This window comes from Parasteatoda tepidariorum, chromosome 3, assembly GCF_982258835.1.
Source record: "Parasteatoda tepidariorum strain Cologne lab strain chromosome 3, Ptep-v5.0, whole genome shotgun sequence".
Classification (NCBI taxonomy): Eukaryota; Metazoa; Arthropoda; class Arachnida; order Araneae; family Theridiidae; genus Parasteatoda; species Parasteatoda tepidariorum.
In genome coordinates, this window is record NC_141757.1 from 61,492,088 (window position 1) to 61,513,963 (window position 21,876).

Consider the following 21,876-nt stretch of genomic DNA (forward strand, 5'->3'; position numbering starts at 1 on the left):
TTTAGTATATTTGTTAGGATACCTTAAAGTTTTGTGACAGTGAAATCTTTTGCTTCATTAGTGCAGAAAAGAAAATAATAAAAGAAACAAGGAAAAAATTTCATAAAAACCCGGAATTAAGTTTATGAAATTAACAATTTAATCTAACAAAATCCCATTAAAACGATTTTTTTTTTCCATTTTATATCAAATAAGTTTCAATCTTCCTTTTAAACTTATGTTAATTTATTCAAAAATTAAATTGTAAAACTTAAAATTTGTTAGTCATATAAGTTTCAGCTGTGTATTCAATATGTGTGTGCTACATATATATTATATTTCAGGGCCCAAGTGCTAGTGCTTATGTAACATATTGTAGGCCAGAAGATGCTCTGAGAGCTATTAAGTCTGTAAATAATATTCAGGTTGATGGAAGAACGTTAAAAGCCTCTCTGGGGACCACTAAATATTGTAGTCATTTTTTGAAAAATCAACAATGTCCGAAAACAGTAAGTTTCCATATTATTTTTATTATTTAATTCTTTCAAATTGTTTGAAAAAATTATGATAGAAAATTTTTAATGTGTAACTTTAATGTAAATTTTAGGATTGCATGTATTTACATGAACTTGGTGATGAAGCTGCTAGTTTTACAAAAGAAGATATGCAACAGGGGTATGCTAAATTTTATTTACCTTATATTTCTGACAATACCTTCTGAATTTTTAAAAACTTTTCCTATGCTGAAGTTGGGGGGTTTGGATTGCAGTCGGAACCACTAACTTTGAAAAATTCCAGAAGGACGTCGCCATTAGAAATACTTCTTTTGTTGATCATTAGTGATAACAAGTAAATATCGGAAAGCAAACCTACTAACCAGGGTTCCCACGGTACTTAAATTCTGTTGGAAAAAATCAGGGCCCTGAAAATTCCTTGAATTCTGCCATAGGGTTCTTGAAAAATACTTGATTTTTTAGAAAATAAAATAATACTAATCTTTCTTACAAAAAAGCAGTAAAAAAAATAATAAGTAAATTCAAAGGAAAATTATAGAAATTCTGATAGTTTCATTTTTAATGCTTGAAGTGAAAGGAGGTAAAGAAAATGCAAAACTCTCCTAGATTTTTCACACCAGACTATTGTTCATCTCTCTGATGTTTTGAAAGCTGAAATTTCTAGCAAATTTTAGGTTTTGTAGTCATAGTTTTTGATTGATGTAATGTGTTTCATCGATTTAGAAATATGTTCAATGTGTTAACTTCATTATTACTACAGGTTAATATTGTTATTCTATTTGTTCTTTTAACTTGTGTACGAGAGATAATTAATTTTTTATCATTTATAATCAAATTTTTACATTTAGTTTTTACTACTAGTAAATAAAATTTTGTTCTGCAAAAGAGAGGTTTAAGAATTACCACTCACAATTCTCATCAAAATGATTTAATAATCACTCATAGCTGTTTTATATGAAGCACCTTTCGAATTGCAATTTGCATCATAATTACTATTCACAGGAAAACTATTAGCTTATCACGCAACAGAATTCACATTAAAGTGATTTATGTATCACACATTGTGATTTACATCTTGTTAGTTTGCGTGTTTTGTATTATTTGCTATTCATATTGTTTCGATTTAAGAAATATCCACCACAATTCAATTTACAAATCACTGTGATACGGGATTTACACAATCTTCGAGACTTACTTCACCTTTCTCATAATTTTGATTTACTTATAGTATATCTAGTTTCGTATAAATGCAATTTAAAAATTATGCTTAGTGAAAATTACGCATATTCACAAAATTTTAAAAATCACGCTTCACATTTTATGGATATATTTTCAAGAAAATAAAACTTGGTAAGTCTTAGTTATCTGTAAATATTTTTCTACTATAGATTTTATTATGTTCAAAATATATGTTACTGATATTCTGAAGTAACAAAATAGATATTAATAATTGTAGATAATTGTTATTAAAATTGAAACAGATATGTTAAATGGATATATTTTGATATTTTATCGAATTATATACATTTCCTGTAACCTAAAATTTGATCTAACATATTAAAAAAAAAGTATTTATATTTTATTAACCGTGCAATTACACAAACTTTATCAATTATTTACTATGCTTGTTTAATGTAACATGTATTATTCATTCACTCAGTTTCATTAATTCTAATTCACCTCATTAAATTTTTCATGAAAAGTTTCACTGATCCTATGTCAATTGAAGTTTTTTTTTTTTTTTGTCATTTTGAATGATGAAAGTGATTTGAAACAGCAATGTAACTATCAGCCATTTGTATTATTAGCTGATAAATTTAATAAATAATTTTTTGTTGTTGTCAAATAAGCATTGTGCTTTAAAAATATACAATTTCTGCTTCTCTGTAATTGTAAAATCTGGTTGACATGTACTGCTAGCATATAACTGTAATATCAAACAGGTCCTTGAATTTTTTTTTAAAAATTGAGTGGGAACCCTGCTAACATAAAAATGTATGAAATAATAGTTGAAAACTGGATGCCTAAATATAATAATTGAAAAAGAAACACATATAAATGACAATTTGGAAGGAATACTATTATATTTTTATCTTTTAATTACAAATTCGGCAGGTCTATGCATCTTTTACCCATTATGCAACCGTTACTACTTAAGAGGCGGTTTCCAAGCATAACTTGCCTTATTTTTTCCATTGACTCATATTAGAGTTCTGAATTTTTTGCTGAATTTCCAAATAAAAAGTGAATATTATATTCTTATTATAATGAATTTTATATTTTTTATAATGAGCATTATTCCTATATGAATTATGTTCGACAATTATACATTAGTTTTTTTTTTCTTTCATTGATCTTTTCTTTAATTTGACTAACAATATTTAAATTATACAAAATTTATTTACAGTAAACATCAAGAATACGAAAAGAAATTACAAGATCAAATACTAGGTTCCAATAATAGGTAAACATTTATATTGTTTATCAGTCTAGATAAACATTTTTTTTTTTTAAAGTTAAATCAATTCTAAATTTGTTACTTTTGTTTATTGCTTACATTTTGTTAATACATACAAAGGGATTGTAATTGTGCTGAATGTTATTGCCATTAATATCTTATCAAATTATATTAATAACAAATGATCTTTGTACAAGATACAAGTATATGATGTAGTATTTATTATTCAGTTTCATTACTAATTTGTGCATTTCTGTAATTGTGTGTGTTTGTAAATTTATTATTAATTTAAATATTCCTAAATACTTTTGTGTTTGACTTAGTTAAAATTATCTAATATTATTCGAAAAGGTACCATTTGAACATATTTTTAATCAAAAGCAAAAAAAATATTAATTTTGTTTTATTATATGTTTAGAAAGCAAACAGTATCACCAACACCACAAATTTCCACAAGTTCTGCTAAAGAATCTTGGCCATGTACAGTACAGAATGTTAAAGAATCTCGAACAAGAACAAAAGATTCATCACAAAGTCAAAAAACAGAAGGCAAAAGCAACCGTTTTAAAAATAAACACACGTCAGAAGGACAAAAAAGGTTTGTCAATATTTCTGTGCTATTAAAATGACAAAGCTGTTAATAGTTATTGATTGCTTATTTAAAAACTTTTTTTTTTTTTAATATTTTGTTTACAAATTCTATATTGCTAGTAATTTTATAGCTGTTATTATTATTAAAAACAGTATTAAGTACCTTAATAATGTTACTAGGTGTTATATTCTAACTATACATGAAACTTTATTAGTGACAACACTGCTGTAGAGAGGGCTATGAAATTAAATATCATTTATACATCATGTTAGTTTTATATCCACTTTGCATTAAAACAAATTCATGTTTTTGGAACAAGGGCAACAAGAGTGGATCAAGATTCGTATGACAGAGATCGCACAGCACTGCGATATAGTTTTAACATGTTTTTTTTTTTTTTTTTTGTTTTTTTTTTTAATTGTACTAGCGTTTTATTAAATATTTAACTTGTATTTATTCCAATTCAATTATAACACTGTTATCAAATTCATATATAAACTGTACTTTTAATTCAAAGGTAAAGGTATTTGCTTCAAAATTTATAAAAACAATGATACTAAGTAATCAATTGAGATTTTATTTTATTTTTATTACTTGTTTTCAATGTAATTTTTTTTTATTTATTTACTAATCTCAACTAATGTTTTTATTTCTTATGCAGCAAAAAAGGCAAAAGTAAATCTTCAGAATCTGTCCAAAGTGTGTCAAAAACTTCTACTAAAGATGAAAGTTCAGCACAAAGGAAAAGTCAAAAGAATAAACACAAAGAGTCAACTTCTGCACAATCTTCTGGTCATTCCCCTGTGAAGCGACTGGAAAGGGGGAGTTCTCCGTGTGAAAGAACCTCAGATGTTTCAGATATGAACCATAAAAATGCACAAACCACTTTTGTTCATATAACAGACCAATCAAAACCAGTCTCTGCAAGCATCAAAATAGCTCGCAGCGAAAGTCCAGTATTGCCACCTTCGCCCATATCTTCTTCAAGTTCCTCTCTCTTCACACCTTTTGGGAGCTTATCCAGCAACTTCTTATCCTCCTCGTCTCCCTCACCTCCTCCTAGCAATAGCAATCCACTTTCTTTCGGCAATATGGGTGGAAGTTCTCCAAACCTGCAGGAAGATAGTTCTCCCAATGAAACATATGCTGCCCCATCTATGATTGAAACCAAGAGCCAATCTCCTAATCATCTCTTTAGCAACAATATAGAAAATGAGTCTCTTTTTAGTCATATGAACTACCTACCTGCTTCAACAGAATGCAATTCTTATAATAGCCATCTGCACAGTGAAGGTATGTTGAAGGAAAAGTTATTGCTACTTAGTATTAGTGAATCTTTTATTACTTTCATTTCTTAATGCAAGGCCTGTTTCACTTAATGTTTAAATCACTATCTTTGCATGGTATATATTTAATCCAAGTATCTTAAGCAGTTTTGCAAGCAATATTCTGAGCGGAATTCGAAATTTTTATCTTATCTGCTTTTTTAATAAATAAAAACATGCATATTGAAAGATAATAGATTAAAATAGTGGTGTATAATCTGCGGTCCACAGCTGTTGTTGATATGCAGCCTGGTGCATAATCTTAATTCAGTGAAAATCTCTTGTTATAATTTCTTTTTTTTTCTTTTTTTTTTTTTTTTTTTTTTTTTTTTTTTTACATGCTCAATTTGTACGGATTTTACCTTACATCTATATGGTTTTTTTGTTAATCTGAAAAAAAATTTATTTTGGCAGTTGTTGCTTCACTTTTCCAGGTGAATTTGAAAATCACAATATTTTTATTATGATATTATTACTGCATGCAAGATTTGAACTGTGCAATTAAATCACTTTTTGAAGTTCTTTAATGATGTCTTATCATCTTAAATCCCTTTTATTTTTAGATCATTTTTCCGACATATTTTCGCATAGTTTTAAAAAGTTTGATATTTTTATACTATATCATTACAGCACATGGGTTTTAAAACATGCATTTAAATTACTTTTTGAAAAACTTTATTTGTGCCGATTTTAGTGTAAATTTTAATAAGTTTTTTTTTTTTTTTTTTTTGCTGTTATTGCTACTTTGTTCATTGTTATTTAAAAATTCCGATATTTTTATTTAGACATGCAAGTTCTGAATACAGCAATTAAATTATTAACTTTTTAATGTAATTTATTTGTGACCATTTTATGTTAAAGTCAAGTAACTTTTCGATCGTTTTAACCGGTAGATAGAGTTATGCATTTCTGTGTGATATTTAAAATATTGATATTTTGATATTAATATTATTGCAACACATGAAATTCGAAAGGTGGCAAAAGACGCAAATTTTTAACTATTCGTTGTTACTAATTTTTTGTAGTTTAAACAGGGGGGGGTCTCTTTTTTTTATTTTTTTTTATTAGAAAGGAAATATGTCTTAATATTTAACGTAGTTGAAGTATATATGTCCAACTAATTGTTGAATTTTATTTAGCATGATAATAGTTTTATTTTAATTTAAATTTCAGTAAATGTTGCAAAACATTACAAAATTAAATAAATATGCATAAAATAATAGTTGAAAACAGAATGCCAAGTTGTAAACTTTGAATACTTAACACATATAAGTCAATTTGAAAAGAACACAATTATTTTTTAATCTTCTAGCGTGCAAATGTTTAGGTGAATGATAATACTTAATTGACAAAAAATCCAATAAATTCCGTTTCCGAATCAGATTCTCCATAAATTTCAGCAAATTTCCGTTCAGTTATCGGAATGTCTAGATGCAATACATTGTCCTCACTTCTGATTCCTTATTTTCACTTGTCTCTTCATAGACTAAATGATCTTCACTCCTAATTATATTGTTGCTGTGATGCTACATTTTTTTAAAAGATCTAATTACAGCATCGGAAAATTCATGCTCCTTTTACCCATCCAACTGTTACTGATCTTTCGTTACTAGAAGAGGGTTTTTACATTTTTATTTCCAAGTGTAACATTCCTTATTTTTTTACGTCAGCTTATATATGAATTTTGGGTGAATATGCAAATAAAAAAAGTACTCTTTGACTTATACACAGATAGGCTTTTATTTGGAAAAATATATGGTAGTCAAAGCATATTCACAATGCAAAAGAAAGATGAATAATCAAATTTATTTATTTTAAATACTTGGATATTTTGGTTTGAACTCTTGTGTTTTTTTTTTTTTTTTCAGACTGTTCCTTTTCTGTAAATTCATTTGAATACAGAAAGTTCCTTGTTGTTTCAAATGCTTTAAGGCCAGCTACAAATAATGGCTTTGATTGTGGCTTTGTTTTGCCATCGTCATTGGTATCACTTCGTACTTCTTCAGCCATTTCTTGAACCTACAGAACCATGAGTTTAAACATTTTCAGCAACTGATGCATAGACATTAAACTTGCTGTTCGATGTGCATTTCCAAAACTAACAAATTATTATTTTTCTTTCTTCATCATTAACATCCCGAGTTACTGTTATTCTTCTAAAAAAAAAAATTCTAAACGTTTGTAGAATTTCTGATTGGTAGATGTAAGAATCTGCTAGTTTCAAAAGCATTTCTAAAGGGACGCTTAAGACAGGTGAATATATGCTGGAAAAAGAGAAATGCAGAAACGAGGAATTGAAGTACTATTATTATAATACTATCAAATGTATTCTTGATTAGTAGCAATATATGTCAATAGGTTGCTCTCTATTATATAGTTTTCAAGGACATTCAAGCTTAAATCCTTTCGCATACAAATGCAAAAAGATAAGAAAAACACCTAAAATTCTTACGTATTTCTAGAATAAGGAATCAAAGAACTGTTAATTTTGCAAAGCATTTATCATTCCTGTCCATCATATGTGGAATCAATGGTCAGTTGAAATGTGCGATATCAAGTACACCCCTCCCAGTCTCTCTGGTTATGCCTCTTTTTACAGGAAATAAGGAAATTAATGATTAAGGCAAGTGATGGCAATAAACAGCTATCTAAATAAACTTATATACAGAATTTAACTAATTTATAATTGCATTGCTTAACGACAATGTCTTCAGATTTTTCATTTAGTATTGTATGTTTTTACCATAGAGGCCTGAGTTATGAAATTCTTTAAAAAAATAATAATAAAACTTTCGAGTAACATCATTCTTCATTCATTGACATCATCAACATTCACCCTAAGAAAATAGATCTGAATGTGAAATTTCCATAATCGAAACTTTGTTCTAAACTTGCCAAATGAAACCCTTTTTTGTTTATAGTTTTTTTTTAATTAGTAAGATTATTATTTTTGTTCTGTATAAACTTACCCTTTGCATCAAAAAGTTTAGATTCATATAGTAAATTTTAATTGCTAAAAATTTAAAAACAGACTGTTAAAGCTTCAAATGTCCTCAATTTACGGTTGGGGCTCTCCCATATTAGTAATTCTTTGATTTATTTCCCTACATTTATGTTATAGTTACAGTTATATTGCACAGAATTCATAACAAATTTTGTCCAATTTTTCAACATGCTGCCATAAACCAGAAAAAAAAATATTTTGTGTTAAATTAGATTTTTTGAGATTTTCTCCTAAAAAATTTTTAAATGTGGATTCGTGTTTAATACACCATAAAAAAATAAAAACTGTCATCAGTTTTTCAGAGTAATGTCTATTTTTAAGTTCTGTTGCCTGGACTTAATGTTAACTGATTGAAATTTTTAAAATCGTGATAAATTATACTAGCTTTCATTAAAAAAAATTTGATTTTTATAATCTATTTATCAATTTACTTGATTTTCTAAGTCATTAAATTATTGAGTAAGACTTATATGTTGAAAATATTCACACAAAAGAAAACACCAGTATTTATGTCGCTTTTAGTTTTTATTAAACCTTAATGTGAAAAAGTAATTAGTATGTATTAAAATAAAATGCAAATTCCATTTAATTTTCATTAATTCTTTTAGAACCTTCTAACACAGATAACTCAGATTGGAATTCAACATACTCCTATGAAGAATCCCAAAAACAACTGCCTGAGGATGATTTAGGTATGTGCATTTTTGTGATGTTGCATGTGATAATACTACCAGTTACGCATATAATTTCAATTATTGAAACAATTTCAAACATACTCATAATTATAGCCTAATTTGTAATGAATTTAATTACAGTAGAACTTTTTAATCCCAACAAATCGTTCTGATTGCCTGTTACTGTATAAAAATTATATATACAGCACAGAACCCGTTATCCGCAAATCAGAAAACCAAAAAACCGGAACGAAATTCAATAAATTCCCCCCCCCCCCCTTTTTTTTTTTTTTTTTTTTTTTTTTTTTTTTTTTTTTTTTTTTTTTGAAAAATGTTTTTTTCCTATTAAGATTTTAGGATTTTTCTTTCTTTTTTGAAAGATGTTTATCTTACCATCATTTTGGAAATAATCATTAGTGTTTAATTTTTTCTTCTTTTCAAGATTATTTCCAAACATTTTTTTTAAGTTGGGTTTAGCAACAAAAGAACGGCATTTTGTAGCGATTCAGAAAACCGGAAAGATCAGTTATCCGGAATAGCGATGGTCCCGATCGTTCCGGATTCTCGGTTCCCTACTGTATATATTAGTAGATTTTTTTCTTTCTCAATAAGTAGAAAGAAATGTTCTAAAAATTATAAATACAGCTTATACAGTAAAATGTATAAGCTGTATTACTGTGGAGTGAGTCAGAACATTAAACATCTAATTAAGCACTGTCCAAGATTCCGGTCACTTCGTGGAACCCACATGAATAACTACGAAGAGGAACACCAATTCTTTGCTATATTAACCTGCAGGAAAATTGTGACTCAAATTATTAAACAAACCCTCTAGGACATTTTAGCCCCAGATCAACTGACCCCAGTCATGAACAACAATAGAACATGTCATCCTTAATTTATACTAATCAACTTTTGGCCTTACATTTTGAAATTTTATCTACTTTTGATTTTAGACTTCATCGACTTCTAGTCAGACTTTTACTTTTAGACATTTACACTTAGAACTTTTAGCCTTCATTGATTTTAGTTTTGAGATTTTTTTATCTCTTGTTTCCTTATTATTATAATCATTTAATTCTCGACATTTACACCGGCGCTATTGGATATTATTGCCTTTAAAGCCTGTTTTAAATTGTCAAATGTTATAGTTAATCCACTTTTAACTGATCACCACCACTGTTATTTGGCAAAATTTTACTGTAATTTTAGTTTTTTGAGAAATTTTTCAATAATTTAACTTTTATCATCGTATACCCCCCTGGGGTGGGTCGGAGTTCAACCTATCTTATACAGTAAAAATTCTTAAAATTTTAGTAAATATAATAAACATTCTAACAGTCACTTTATTCAATATATTTACACCTCTGACCATGTGATACCATAATTAAGATACAAAATCTGCTTAGTCAATTTTTTTTTTCCTTTAATATAGTTGAGTGACATATTAAGGCTATTTTTCCATCATTTTATGCTTAGTGAAAAAAAAAATTTTTAGTATATGTACAAAAGGAGAGAGAAAACTGAATAGAAGTATAGTTTTCTTACTCAATCAGAAAACTAATGACTTTTGGAGAAGTCACTTCGAGACAGTGGGGTTATTATGCTGAGAAATTGCAAAACTTTTAACCCGCCTAGCAGAAAATTCCGTCAAGGCATTTCTATGCAATCCTTTTTTAACTGATAAGCTCATATTAAGATATATCCTTTAATCATGTTTTAAATAATCCGACTACGCGCAAAATTTCGTAATCTGTATTGTTATCCATACTTAGGTTTTATGCTATTAAAATTTGTTATTTACTGTGCTATTTAAATTTATTTTTCAAGTGACCTAAATTAATCATAAATCTAATAACAAATAATATTTTAATGTTGAATTTTGAGAAAAGCTATCTTTAAGATCATACAAATGTTTACATATTTGAGTAGCACAATCCTCAGGTAAATGTATTTTTGCTAACTGGATCTGTTACTAGATTCAGGTCCGAAATACAACTAGCATACGCTTGAGCAGCAAAAGTAAACTGAAATAGTCAGTGGCGTAGCGTGCTTAACTCGCGCCCGGGGCACAATACCCTTTTAGCGCCCCCCCCCCCCCCCATTTGAAAACCATATAATATTATTTGTAAAATATACTCGCAAATTAATAAATAAATAAAGTAAAATAAATAAAGTCATAGACTCAAGCTAAGCTTTAAATTTGAGACAAAAAATGTAGTTGAGAGAACAAGACTAGATTTTGAAATGTATATGATCATCTAGAATTAGTTCAAAAGATACCTATTATTTATTTTACATATTTATAAAGAAATATTTTAAAAACACGCAGTTTTAAAACAATAAAAAAGCAAATATTTATTATCTCTAAGGAGATACATATATTTAATAATCATATGATTATAATACATTAATAAAACTAATTACTATGTCTAAATTTTCCGTGCTTTTGAGGAAGCAAATGTATCAATAATATCATCAAAATTGATCATTTGAAATTTTTCTCTTTTCACACTTAAAAATGCTAGGTCACTTAGCCGATCTGTCAAAATTAATTTTAATTTGCAGAATGAACGTTCGCAGCTAGCAATTGATACTGAGATAGTCAGGAGTATTTTAAATGCCTCTCTCAGATTTGGACAAACATCTTCTCCATTCGAGATTGATTATAAAAGTAAGAAATTCTAATGGAGTTTTAGGTATAATTTCTTTTCTACTGCGGAGTAAAATTTTGCTGTCACATATTTTGATAAAAAAGTTCTGTTACATTGAAATCTGTATTATAAAATTCACCCAGATTTTTAAAATTTTTTTTCAAGGTCGTTATCAACATTATCCTTGTTTAATAAATTTTCAACGTCTAGTAGAAATCCAAATTTGAAATTAAGGTCACTTAATCGTGTAAATCGTGTACACATTTCTTGTTGGAGACGATCAAGAGTGCTTTTCATAACGCGAGAAATTTCACTTTCTGTTGAAAGACCACCATAGCCATTTCTCCAGGCACGTATTGTTGTATCCAAATCCCATTTTTCACAAAGAAACTCTGCTTCTTCTATTGCCTCTTTACAGAGCTTGTCTCAAATTTCGGCTAGTTCAGTCGCTAATGTTTCAAGATCATGGAACACTTCTCTAAAATTCATTCTAGGATCTTGTGATCTGAGCAGCACACGATCAATCCTTCTTAAGATTTCATACCAGAAATGATCTAAAGTTATAAAACTAAAGGTTAGTATATTTTGCAACAGAATTGTAGCTTCACTTCTGTTGTCACTTGTAGGGTAGTGTGCTCTGCCAATTTTTCTATTAGTTCTTTTATATTCACGAGCCCATAGATGATAACACTAACTGCTTGTATTCAGGCGTTCCATCGCGTTTCAGATGTGTGACCTGCCATCACGGCAGCAATATCGTAACATTGTGATCTGCAGTTTGTTAATGAAATTTCATCGTAATTTATTTTCTCTAAAATTGTATTTTCGATCGAGACTGCATCTTTAGCATGTATTTCAATAAAACTCAAAAAAGATTCTTTGAGGGAAACTTTTTTATTGATAAAATCAGCATCTACATACCTAGCGACTTGGGATATTTGTTCTCGATGAGAGATATCAGGAGTTGAATCAAACTAAAGTCCATAATATTTCTTTCTTTTGATATCATTTATTAGTTGATTTCGAACTGTAGATGCCAGAAGATGAATGAATTCATTTTGAATCTGTGGTGACAAATATGAGAACAACAAATTTTTCTGTTAACAAATTTTTTCATACTCTATTCACTTAATAATAGAATCGTCGAGTAAGTAATCTTATTTGATTTATTACTTACCAAGAATGCCTTGAACTTGAAAGGTAGTAACATAGTGAAAGATACAATATAATTTATGCTGACATTAAACTTATATATAACATTTAATAAAATTTCATTTTTATTCTAAGCAGAGCGCGATGACAAGGACGTGAATTAAATATTGAAATATATTTAATATAAATAATTAAATATAATATTTAATATGAATTAAATATTTTGAATAATGTTTATGAATTAACATTTATTGTATTACACTGGCACTAATTTAAAATATATTTTCCAGAAATCAATTATAATAAAAAAAAATTATCCAGCAATTTTTTGTTTTGCTGACCATTTGGCGCCCATTTGTGAGTAGCGCCCGGGGCATGATGCCCCCCCTTGCCCACCCCTCGCTACGCCACTGGAAATAGTATTTCATTTTCGTATTAAATTGATTCATAAAGATTACTCAGCTACTGAAGGAAGAAAAAAAAACTCCAGCAAATAGTTGAAAAACTGCATAGGGTCACCAACACAGCACGTTGTTACAGGCATCAACAATGTATATTTAGGACATAGTAAATGCAAATTAGCTTTTTAAAGATTTTATATGACGCATGATAACCCAAATTTCGTCAATAAGAAACTGTCTGAATTTAGTTATGAAATTAAATTTTACTAGTAAACTCAATATGACTACTTAATAGAAATATTAATAAAATTTTTAAAAAAGAATATTGGGCATTGATACATGCTCTGCACGCTAGGTTTTTTTTTAATTTTATTTATTTATTTTAAGAAAGCTTTAAAAATTTAATCTGATTTTATAGTATCAGTATTGAACCATTTCTGTGACTGGCCATCAAGATGAAAAGACAACAGCAGCTAACCTACAGTAAATCAGATTTTCTAAAAAAATGTTTCAATGAATATTTCTTCCAATATTTAATGCAGAAAAGAAGAGGACACTGACTTCAGTTAGTTACATAAGAATAACTGGATATATAAAATAGTGAAAAGCCAATTATTGTTTTTTATATCCATTGCCAGTTTATTTCATTCCTTCAAGAAAAGACAAGTAGCCGTATCAGACAAATTAATCCCTGAAATCAACAATGTGCTCTACAAAATTGTAATATAACTTAAAGCTAGAATTGCATAAAATATGATAACAGCTAATGTGTAACTGAAAGTCAAAAATAAAAAAAGAGCTAATAATTTGATGTCATAAATAGAAAAAAAATAATTTAACAAATTTTATAAATAAATTACCTAAAATAAGTAAATTTAACTGGAGGTCTATAAATGTATTTTAATATTCATTTATTTATTGTTATTTTTTACCTCAAAAAGTCCCTACATTATTAATTATGGTGTCCCTAAGTAAGTGCTATTTTTATCCTATTTTACTAGCAGCCTTGTATAATGAATTAAAAATTCATTCCACAGTATAACACAAATATTTTTACTGTTTCAAAATACAAAACAACACTTGCTCCACTAGTAGTAAATTTTTAATAAAAATAAAATATGTTGCAGAGCAGAAGTATCAAAAGTTCATTTAACTCAATCTGATATATGAAAGGATGTTTTTACGTTCAGCATTAAAAGTGCATCTGATTTTCTAAGCATTAAAGTATTATCATATGAGCATTTATTCTAAGCCTTTACAAAATTTAACTATATATATGCACCTTCCTTCATATCTTATGAGTATTTATTCTCTGAGATGTAGCCATATATTAGCCACAACATCATTTTAAAAATGAAATCTTCATGTTTAGATTTTGATCCTTGGAACGAATCTTCTAAAGGTCTAGCTGATTTGATGGCCAAAGAAGCTGTACATAATCCCCCCACATATTCAGAAATGCAAACGCCCCCAGGATTTTTCCAACCCATTAAAACACCGGTGCCAAACCAACAAAGAATATCTGTTCCACCTCCTGGCTTCTGTTCCAGGCAAGTTCCTCAAACAAATACCCTCAACCACATGGCTGGAATGTATGGTCCTTCAAACACAGGTATTAATGCAACACATGATTTTTGACTTTTTAACAATATTAATAATTTCTTTCAGGTATTTTTGTTGTTCTACTTTTTTATAGTTAAATCAGTAAGTAAATCCTCTATCTGTTGAAACTTGCGACTAAAATTTTTTATTGCCTAGTTGATTAAAAATATTATTAGGCCTTTAAATCTCTTATGCTAAGGTAAAAAAAAAAGTAATAATTCAATAAGTTTTTAGATTAACAGTAATAAACTCAGTGGCATACTTTAATCTTTTCTTCCTCACTCTCTTTTTATTTCACCAGACTCCCTAGAAGGGTACCCTAAGTGTAAGTCCAGTTTTTAGCAAAATAATGATGTAGTTTAAAATGAAATTTTTTCCTCTGGTGTTAGGTACTCAAAAGATACTTAAGGTACTTTATTTTCTTTGGCGAAAAGTTCTGAAAGTTCTTTCAGTTCTTTTCAATTCAAAACAGCCTTCTCTTTGTGTTGATTTTTTTATTCAAAACAATTTTCTGACATGTAAAAATACTATTGGTTTACAAGGTATTTGTAATAAATGTATTAAAGTTTATTTATTGATTTGAAAAAAATGTATTTTGCTGTGCCTACATTGTTTCATGACTACAGAAAAGCATCTCTGCAAATTAACGTCTTTGAATTCCATTTTCTCTTCTCACAGCCTTTTTAGTTGAGCCTCTATTTTCATGCAATACAAAATGCTATGTCATAATTATAAAGCACAAAGCATGTTGCCTTTTATCTTGCAACCCCGGTATTTTATGCTTGTTGTAATTTATGTCATCTCTTTGTAGATTTTATTCCTTGCAAGCTACCAACTAGACAAACTTTAAATGGTTGCTCCCATTATTATCAGCAAGATCAATCACAAAACCCTCTTAATATTTCAAACCAATTCAAGCAGCAATATCCACCACAAATTTCACGCGAAAGCTTAATGGTAAGCTATGTTTTTCTGAATTCAGCATGCTTGTTCCCTTTAGATTTCCATCTAACATAGAAATTTTATTTATCAATCTAAAACTATATTTTATACTTCAGGAAAATATACGAAAGAAAAGTTTCGAAGAACGCTTTCGAAGCATACTTCCAGAAATGGTTTATAATTTAAATTCTAGAAATATGCAAAAAAGTCATAATCAAAATGGTAAGAAAAATATATTTTTTGTTTTGGCATAAATTTGTTGTTTATAATAGAAATTAAATATGTGATGTTAATGTGTAATATTTATTTAAAAAAATTTAGTAATATTAAATTTGAAAATTAAATTTCCTTTGAATCTGTGATAAATATTTTTAAGGGTAATTAGTTCTATGTATATTTCTGTAGTGCTCTTTCCTATCTATATTTTTAAATTTTTACCGAGCATCTAAATTAGATAGCAGTAAGTAAAAAGATTTACTGATGACTACTAGATATATTTGAACAAATTAAATGATTACCAGAAAATATATAGTCATTCATTAAAACTTTTGTTTTTTAGCTTTAAATCAATTACCAAGTGTTTTATAAGATAAGTGGTACCTGCTTTAATCAGAATTGGTTTTACTGTTTTTTTTTTTTTTTTTAAACTAGCTTTTTTCAGTTTTAGAGTATTTTGATGCTTAAACTAATTCAGTATGCAGTAATGCATTATAAGTAAAATGTAGCTATAAAAATCTTGTGTAATATAGCCTTATTCCATCCGTATGATGCAAAATGGCCGTTGTGGAATTTAACAAAAGTTTGCAATCTTAAACAGATGGATTGAAATGTTCTTGTTTTGTGGTCCCACTTTCCAGCAACATCTAGAAGTGACATTTAAGGTCTTGTAGTCCAAATAAATCTCTAGATTAGCTATTACCGGTCACCAATAAGGGGCCATTGCTATGAAAAGAGCTACTTAAAAGTCAAACTTATATACCAAAAGTATTAATTACATTACAGGTTGGTATTTTTAAAGAAAAATAAGCTTGATTTAGACTGCTCAAACGTAAAAGTGCATATTATGTTTTGGCCAGTTAATCAACACTTTTGTGCATAGATTATAAAATCCCATTGTTTTTAATATGATATTGCTACATGTTGCAATATCATTAAAAACATTTCTACAGTTTAAATCCTGCCTTCAAATAACCGTTTTTGATTGACTCAATTCCTAACAATTTGATCGTAAGTTTATTTAGTCTTGTCAATTGGTTTTTCATTAGTTATTACTGCAGAATTTCATGTGGTTTTTAAAATCTTGGTTGTTTTATTATGATAGCATTACAACACATAAATTTCACGTCTCACATTTGAGTAATCACTTTTTGGCACATTGAATTTTTAGATTGTATCATTGTACAGTGCCCCAAAAAATCAGACCATCCTAAATAACTTTTGATCTAATGATCAGCTACTCACATTCTAAGACTCATTCTTAATGGTTCGAGAGGGTAACCTCAAATACACTAATTAATTGGTGCAGACGATATTATAAGTTACAAAATCAAAAATAAAAACGCACTTTCTCTGAATAAGCATACCTTTTTTTTTCTACAGATTTAGGTTTTCGACCTCCAAATTATAGGTGGTAGCCGCAACTTAAAAAATATAGTCCTCATAGTTGAATCAGGAGAGCAGTCCAAAGTTAGAACTCCGTAATGTTTTTTGAGATTTTTTTTAAGCTTATTGAAATATTTTTGCACACACTTATAAAATTTGTTTATCCAAAGATAATTCTATGCAAAAATTAAACTTAAATATTTGTTATTTTATTTAGTAGTAGTCGCAAAATTTGAATTCTAAGGTACGCAGTTTTTTACATTATTTTAAAGTATGTAATTTTACATACTTTAAAATGATGTAAAAAATTACATGTCTTACAATTCAAAACTTTTCAAGATAATTATATACTAAAATATATTTTTTGCGAAGAATTATCTTTGGGTAGATGAATTTTATAAATGTGAGCAAAAATTTTTCAATTTGCTGAAGAAGTTCTTGAGGTTTGCGAAATACGCAAAAAGTAAAATTAGCTTTAAGGCTTCCACACTTTGGATTTCTTTTCTCACTAAACCATCTCGACCCTATTACCCCAGGTGGTGGTTACACCCCCCACCCTCGTATTTTAGGGGTTAGAAATCCAAATCCGTCGATAAAAAGGCATTCTGTTTTTGTGTCTAATTTCGTAGCTTAAACTAATTTACACTAATGAATTGTATTTGAGTTCATCCCCTTGAACCATTTAGATTAAGTCCTAGAACGTGAAGATCCAATAATTAGCTCAAAAGTTATTTAGGGTAGTCCGTTTTTTATTTTGCGCACTGTACATTTATGTAATCTTATAGTTTTCTTTCATTTATTTTGTTATTAATTTATTTTTTGTTAATTGCTTTATATTTCTGAATTGTTTTTAAAATTCTGATGTTTCTAAAAAAATAGTAAAAAGCATGAGAATTTTGCAATTGACTAAAGACTTTTTTGACATGCTTGGCACTTTATGATTTCATTGTAAATCCATATGGTTTAATCTATCACTTTCTTCAAAAATTATTCTTGCAGATTACCATCTTGTTTTAAAAATCTCAATATTTTTAATGGGGAAGTATAATATATTAAATTTGAATTGTGAAAGTAAAAAGTCACTTTATTACTTACTAAATTTGCAATTATTTAAACTTAAATTTGGTTTTTAGCAGCTATTGCTTTAGACTCGCATGGTTTTTACTACCTAGTTTTTAATGGAATATCATTACAACTTGTGAATATGACATGAGAATACAACATGTGAATATTTGAGTCAGTAAAAAGTAAATGATTTTTTAAATAAAATTATATTCTTAACAATTTATTACAATTCTTAACAAATTATTGCAATTATTTCTTAAACAATCATGAGTATTCAGTACATTAATTTATGTGGCATAATTTTGTCCACCATTTTTTATAGCAAAAAATTGCTTTTTAAAATATAAACCTTTGAATTAAGATTTATCTTTACTTAAAAATAAAGACACTGCAATTTATTCTTTTACAAATTTTAGTTATAAGAATTTTTGAATCTTTCATGGATTACTAATAACGAATAAATTTTGAATCTAACAAACCTTTGAGGTCTAATATTTTTGAGTGAATCTTTAGAGGTTTTATTTATTTATTTTTTTTATCACTTTCAAAGATGGGAGCAAAATAAACATTTAAGCTATGAGGTATCTTAACAAAAAAAGTTATTAAATGATTTCGTTTTGTTATAATCCTGTAAATTTCATTGGTGGGAGAGTAAATGAATGACCTTGAATGATAGATTTTAAAAATTTTCTTGCCTATATTTCTTTTATGATATTGTTGTCTTTTATTCGAGCCTCTCTTTGAGTTAGTCGTTTTGAGTAAACTCTTGTTCCAAGGCCCCTAGATTCATTGTGTCCTTCCTTTTCTTTGAATGCAACAGTCATAGTTTATACCATCACTTGATCAGCCATCAATAAAGCTCTTGTGTTAGTTAAATTTAACTACAGTGATACTGTCAGCTTCAAAATGGGAGCAACATGTACTTCTTTTAACACATCCCTTTTCCCTTGATTTATATTTTATACTGTGCTTAATTGAGCATTCTTCTTTAAATAGGGCCAACTTGGAACAATCAAGGAAGGGAATTTCCATGGCTGTCTAACGAGGGTCCGCTTTTAAATTCTGCTGACAGTAAGAAACATTTGTGATTTTTTTATTTATGTAACAGTTATATACTCTTAAAAAGCATAAGACAGATAATATTTAAATAAGCTGTTATTAATCTTTTAGATTTTTTTTTTTTTTTTTTTTGTTTTTTTGAAAAATCCTATATTTTAACATTTTTATCAGTTTGTGGTAAAAGCATTTCAAATTTATAAGCTGGCTACCTATGATTAATTTTCTATTAATAAAAATGTTTCATTCTATTTAGTATATTATATAATGCACAAATTTACTGGATTTTTCAAGTAAGACTTTTAACAACTGAAATTTTCTAATAATTTCTCTCATTTTAATTTGAAATTCTGTTTTCTGTGTGTTTAAAAAAATTTCTGAAAATAAGGGAAATTCCTATTAAAAAATATATTTTTTTGTTCAGCTTTTTACTTACATAAGAATTGAATAAATGCCAAAAAAAATATTGAAGTGAGATTCAAATAAAAAGTAGGTTATAAAATATATATATATTTTAGCTGCAGAGGAGTTTATTTCAATTACTATTAAAAAAAAAATTATTTTTTTTTGTTTAAGAGTAAAATTTTTGAAGATGCATATTCTTAAACTAGTCTAAAATTACTTACTTTTAAGAAGGATGAATTAAAGATAGTAATAAATTTTAAATAAAAAATTATAACCAAGTCCCTCGTTGAATAACTTATAATTTGAATATATTCTGATCAATTTGAATTTGTAGTAATTAAATTTGCATAGTATAGTTTTAAATTTCATTTATGATTAAAAATCCTTATTAATTGTATCTATTGTGACATTTTTAAACTGAATTAAATTTTCTTTAACTTAAAATATGATTTATTGTTTTTTGTGAATTATTTACTTTTTTTTTTATTCATGTGATTTTTTGCACATATAGCAGTACTCTGCTATCTCTAGACCATTAATTCACAGACTTCTGCAAATCAAAAACTTTTAATCCGACAAAAATCACAATCAAATCACAGTCGACAATCACAATCAAAAATTTACATTTTGAAATTTTTGGTTTTACAAATTATTGCCATTTTGAATATTTGGAACTCGTTAATATTGCGTTTCTTCACACGATTTTAGTATCAAACATCAATTTTCACTTTTATCTGATTTCATAGTTGCTCATTGTGATTCATATTTATATGATTTAAAAATCATACATTGCGATGTGTATTTACACAATTTTAAAACCAACTTTACGAATCGTATTCACTCGTTTTTAAAATTCAATATTGTGATTTGTCTTCACACTCTTTTTAAACCCAATCTTGTGATTTGTAATATAAATTATCGATTTTCGTATTTATACTTGATTTGAAATCTATGTAATATGATTCGCATTCACCCAGTTTCAAAATACAATATCATGATTTTTGTCAGAATTAAGTTGTTGTTTTTTTTCTAAATTACTTAATATATAGGTGTGATATTCTTCATTAGTGGGTAATTTAATTATAAATCTTAGTTTATAAAATCATGTTAAATATGAAGCATGTATAGTAAATAATTTTTTGTCAATATTTTGCACATAAAATTTTCAGCTTTGTGCCACTATCACACTTGTATATTTCAATAGCACAAATATACCTAACATGCAAACTGATAAGCTTGCTTGCTGTCTTGTTATTTTATTTAAAGAATTTAAATAAAAAGTTAGATACCAAAAGCAGCACTTCATCAGAGGACACACTGTCGGCTAATATATGGGACCTTTTCTGTAGTCAGTGGTAAAACCAAAATCTGACTATGCCCGTAGGCCCCATAATGGATAAACTAAATAAAATGAAGTCAAAAAATCAAATATTAAAACAAAAGATTAAAATTCGATGATACACAAGTCAAAAGTATCTGAGAAAATACTAATAATAACGCGTCTACATATAAGCAATATGAATAAAGTTACAGTTAGAATAACCAAATGAAAATAAAATATGAATTGCCAGATCTTTAAAATTTTGCGTTGACCCCTTTAAAAAAAATTGAAAAATAAAGCAAAAACTTTCATTGATTAAAAAATCCTAAATTTCACCGCATAGGCCTATTTATGTGATCTTCAATATCCGCGGTATTAGTTGGAACTTCCTTAAAATACATTGAATTAAAAAATTAGAATTACAATAATTAAAAGGAAAATTATTATTCTAAAAGGTAATTTTGAAATTTTTAGTGAAATATAAATAAAGTGCTGAAATTTTAATATAACATTAAATTTTAACTGATAATTCAAGCATTTAAAATATGTACATATTTTAATTGTTACTATTATTCTGTGTAGGAAGCAATGCTCAACTCTGGATGAAAGCTCTACAACAATTAACACTTGAAGAAAACACTAATCAATTTAATGGTCATTCTTCTTACGTTAACCCTTTTGCTCTCAGAGGTAAAATACATTTATTAATTTATACTTCATTACATAAAGTTATGAGAAATTATCATTTTGTTTGGCTGCGTTTAAGCTTTCAAACATTATTTTGAAAAGATGAGCAGAAAAATGGTAGTTATTTAATAATTTTACTTGTTTGGGGAATATTTTACGAATAAATTTTTTAAAAAAAATATTAATTAGTCAATTGAATAATTTGGGTGGATACACAGGGGTGTCAAATTTTTACACTTTTGGGGAAAGTTTCTTGTAGTGATAGCTAAGCTTATGTTCCAGTTATTTACTTAATCGCTACATGTGAATGATTCAAAAGTTCATATGACTTGCCACTTTGGTCAAAATCATTCCTGATGAAGCTTTTTAAATATTGGAAAAATGAAACAAAATTCTGAATGTTTTAGATTGTGATTGTCTAACACTCTATAAAATATTTTAC

General features: G+C 27.7%; 1 protein-coding gene across 5 annotated transcripts in view; it reads left to right on the plus strand.

Annotated features, from left to right (window-relative positions):
- LOC107445000 (uncharacterized) overlaps positions 1–21,876 on the plus strand; it is a 42,381-nt gene that overhangs the window by 12,424 nt on the left and 8,081 nt on the right. For 4 of the 5 annotated variants that reach the window (XM_016059302.4, XM_016059304.4, XM_016059303.4 and 1 more), the window contains exons 9-19: positions 324–488; positions 587–654; positions 2,902–2,958; positions 3,371–3,550; positions 4,206–4,837; positions 8,482–8,565; positions 14,127–14,366; positions 15,168–15,313; positions 15,415–15,520; positions 18,962–19,036; positions 21,330–21,437. In XM_016059302.4, the coding sequence (XP_015914788.1) occupies positions 324–488; positions 587–654; positions 2,902–2,958; positions 3,371–3,550; positions 4,206–4,837; positions 8,482–8,565; positions 14,127–14,366; positions 15,168–15,313; positions 15,415–15,520; positions 18,962–19,036; positions 21,330–21,437 (1,861 nt within the window). The remainder of the gene's footprint in view (positions 1–323; positions 489–586; positions 655–2,901; positions 2,959–3,370; positions 3,551–4,205; positions 4,838–8,481; positions 8,566–14,126; positions 14,367–15,167; positions 15,314–15,414; positions 15,521–18,961; positions 19,037–21,329; positions 21,438–21,876) is intronic. The other variant, XM_016059305.4, reaches the window with a different exon arrangement.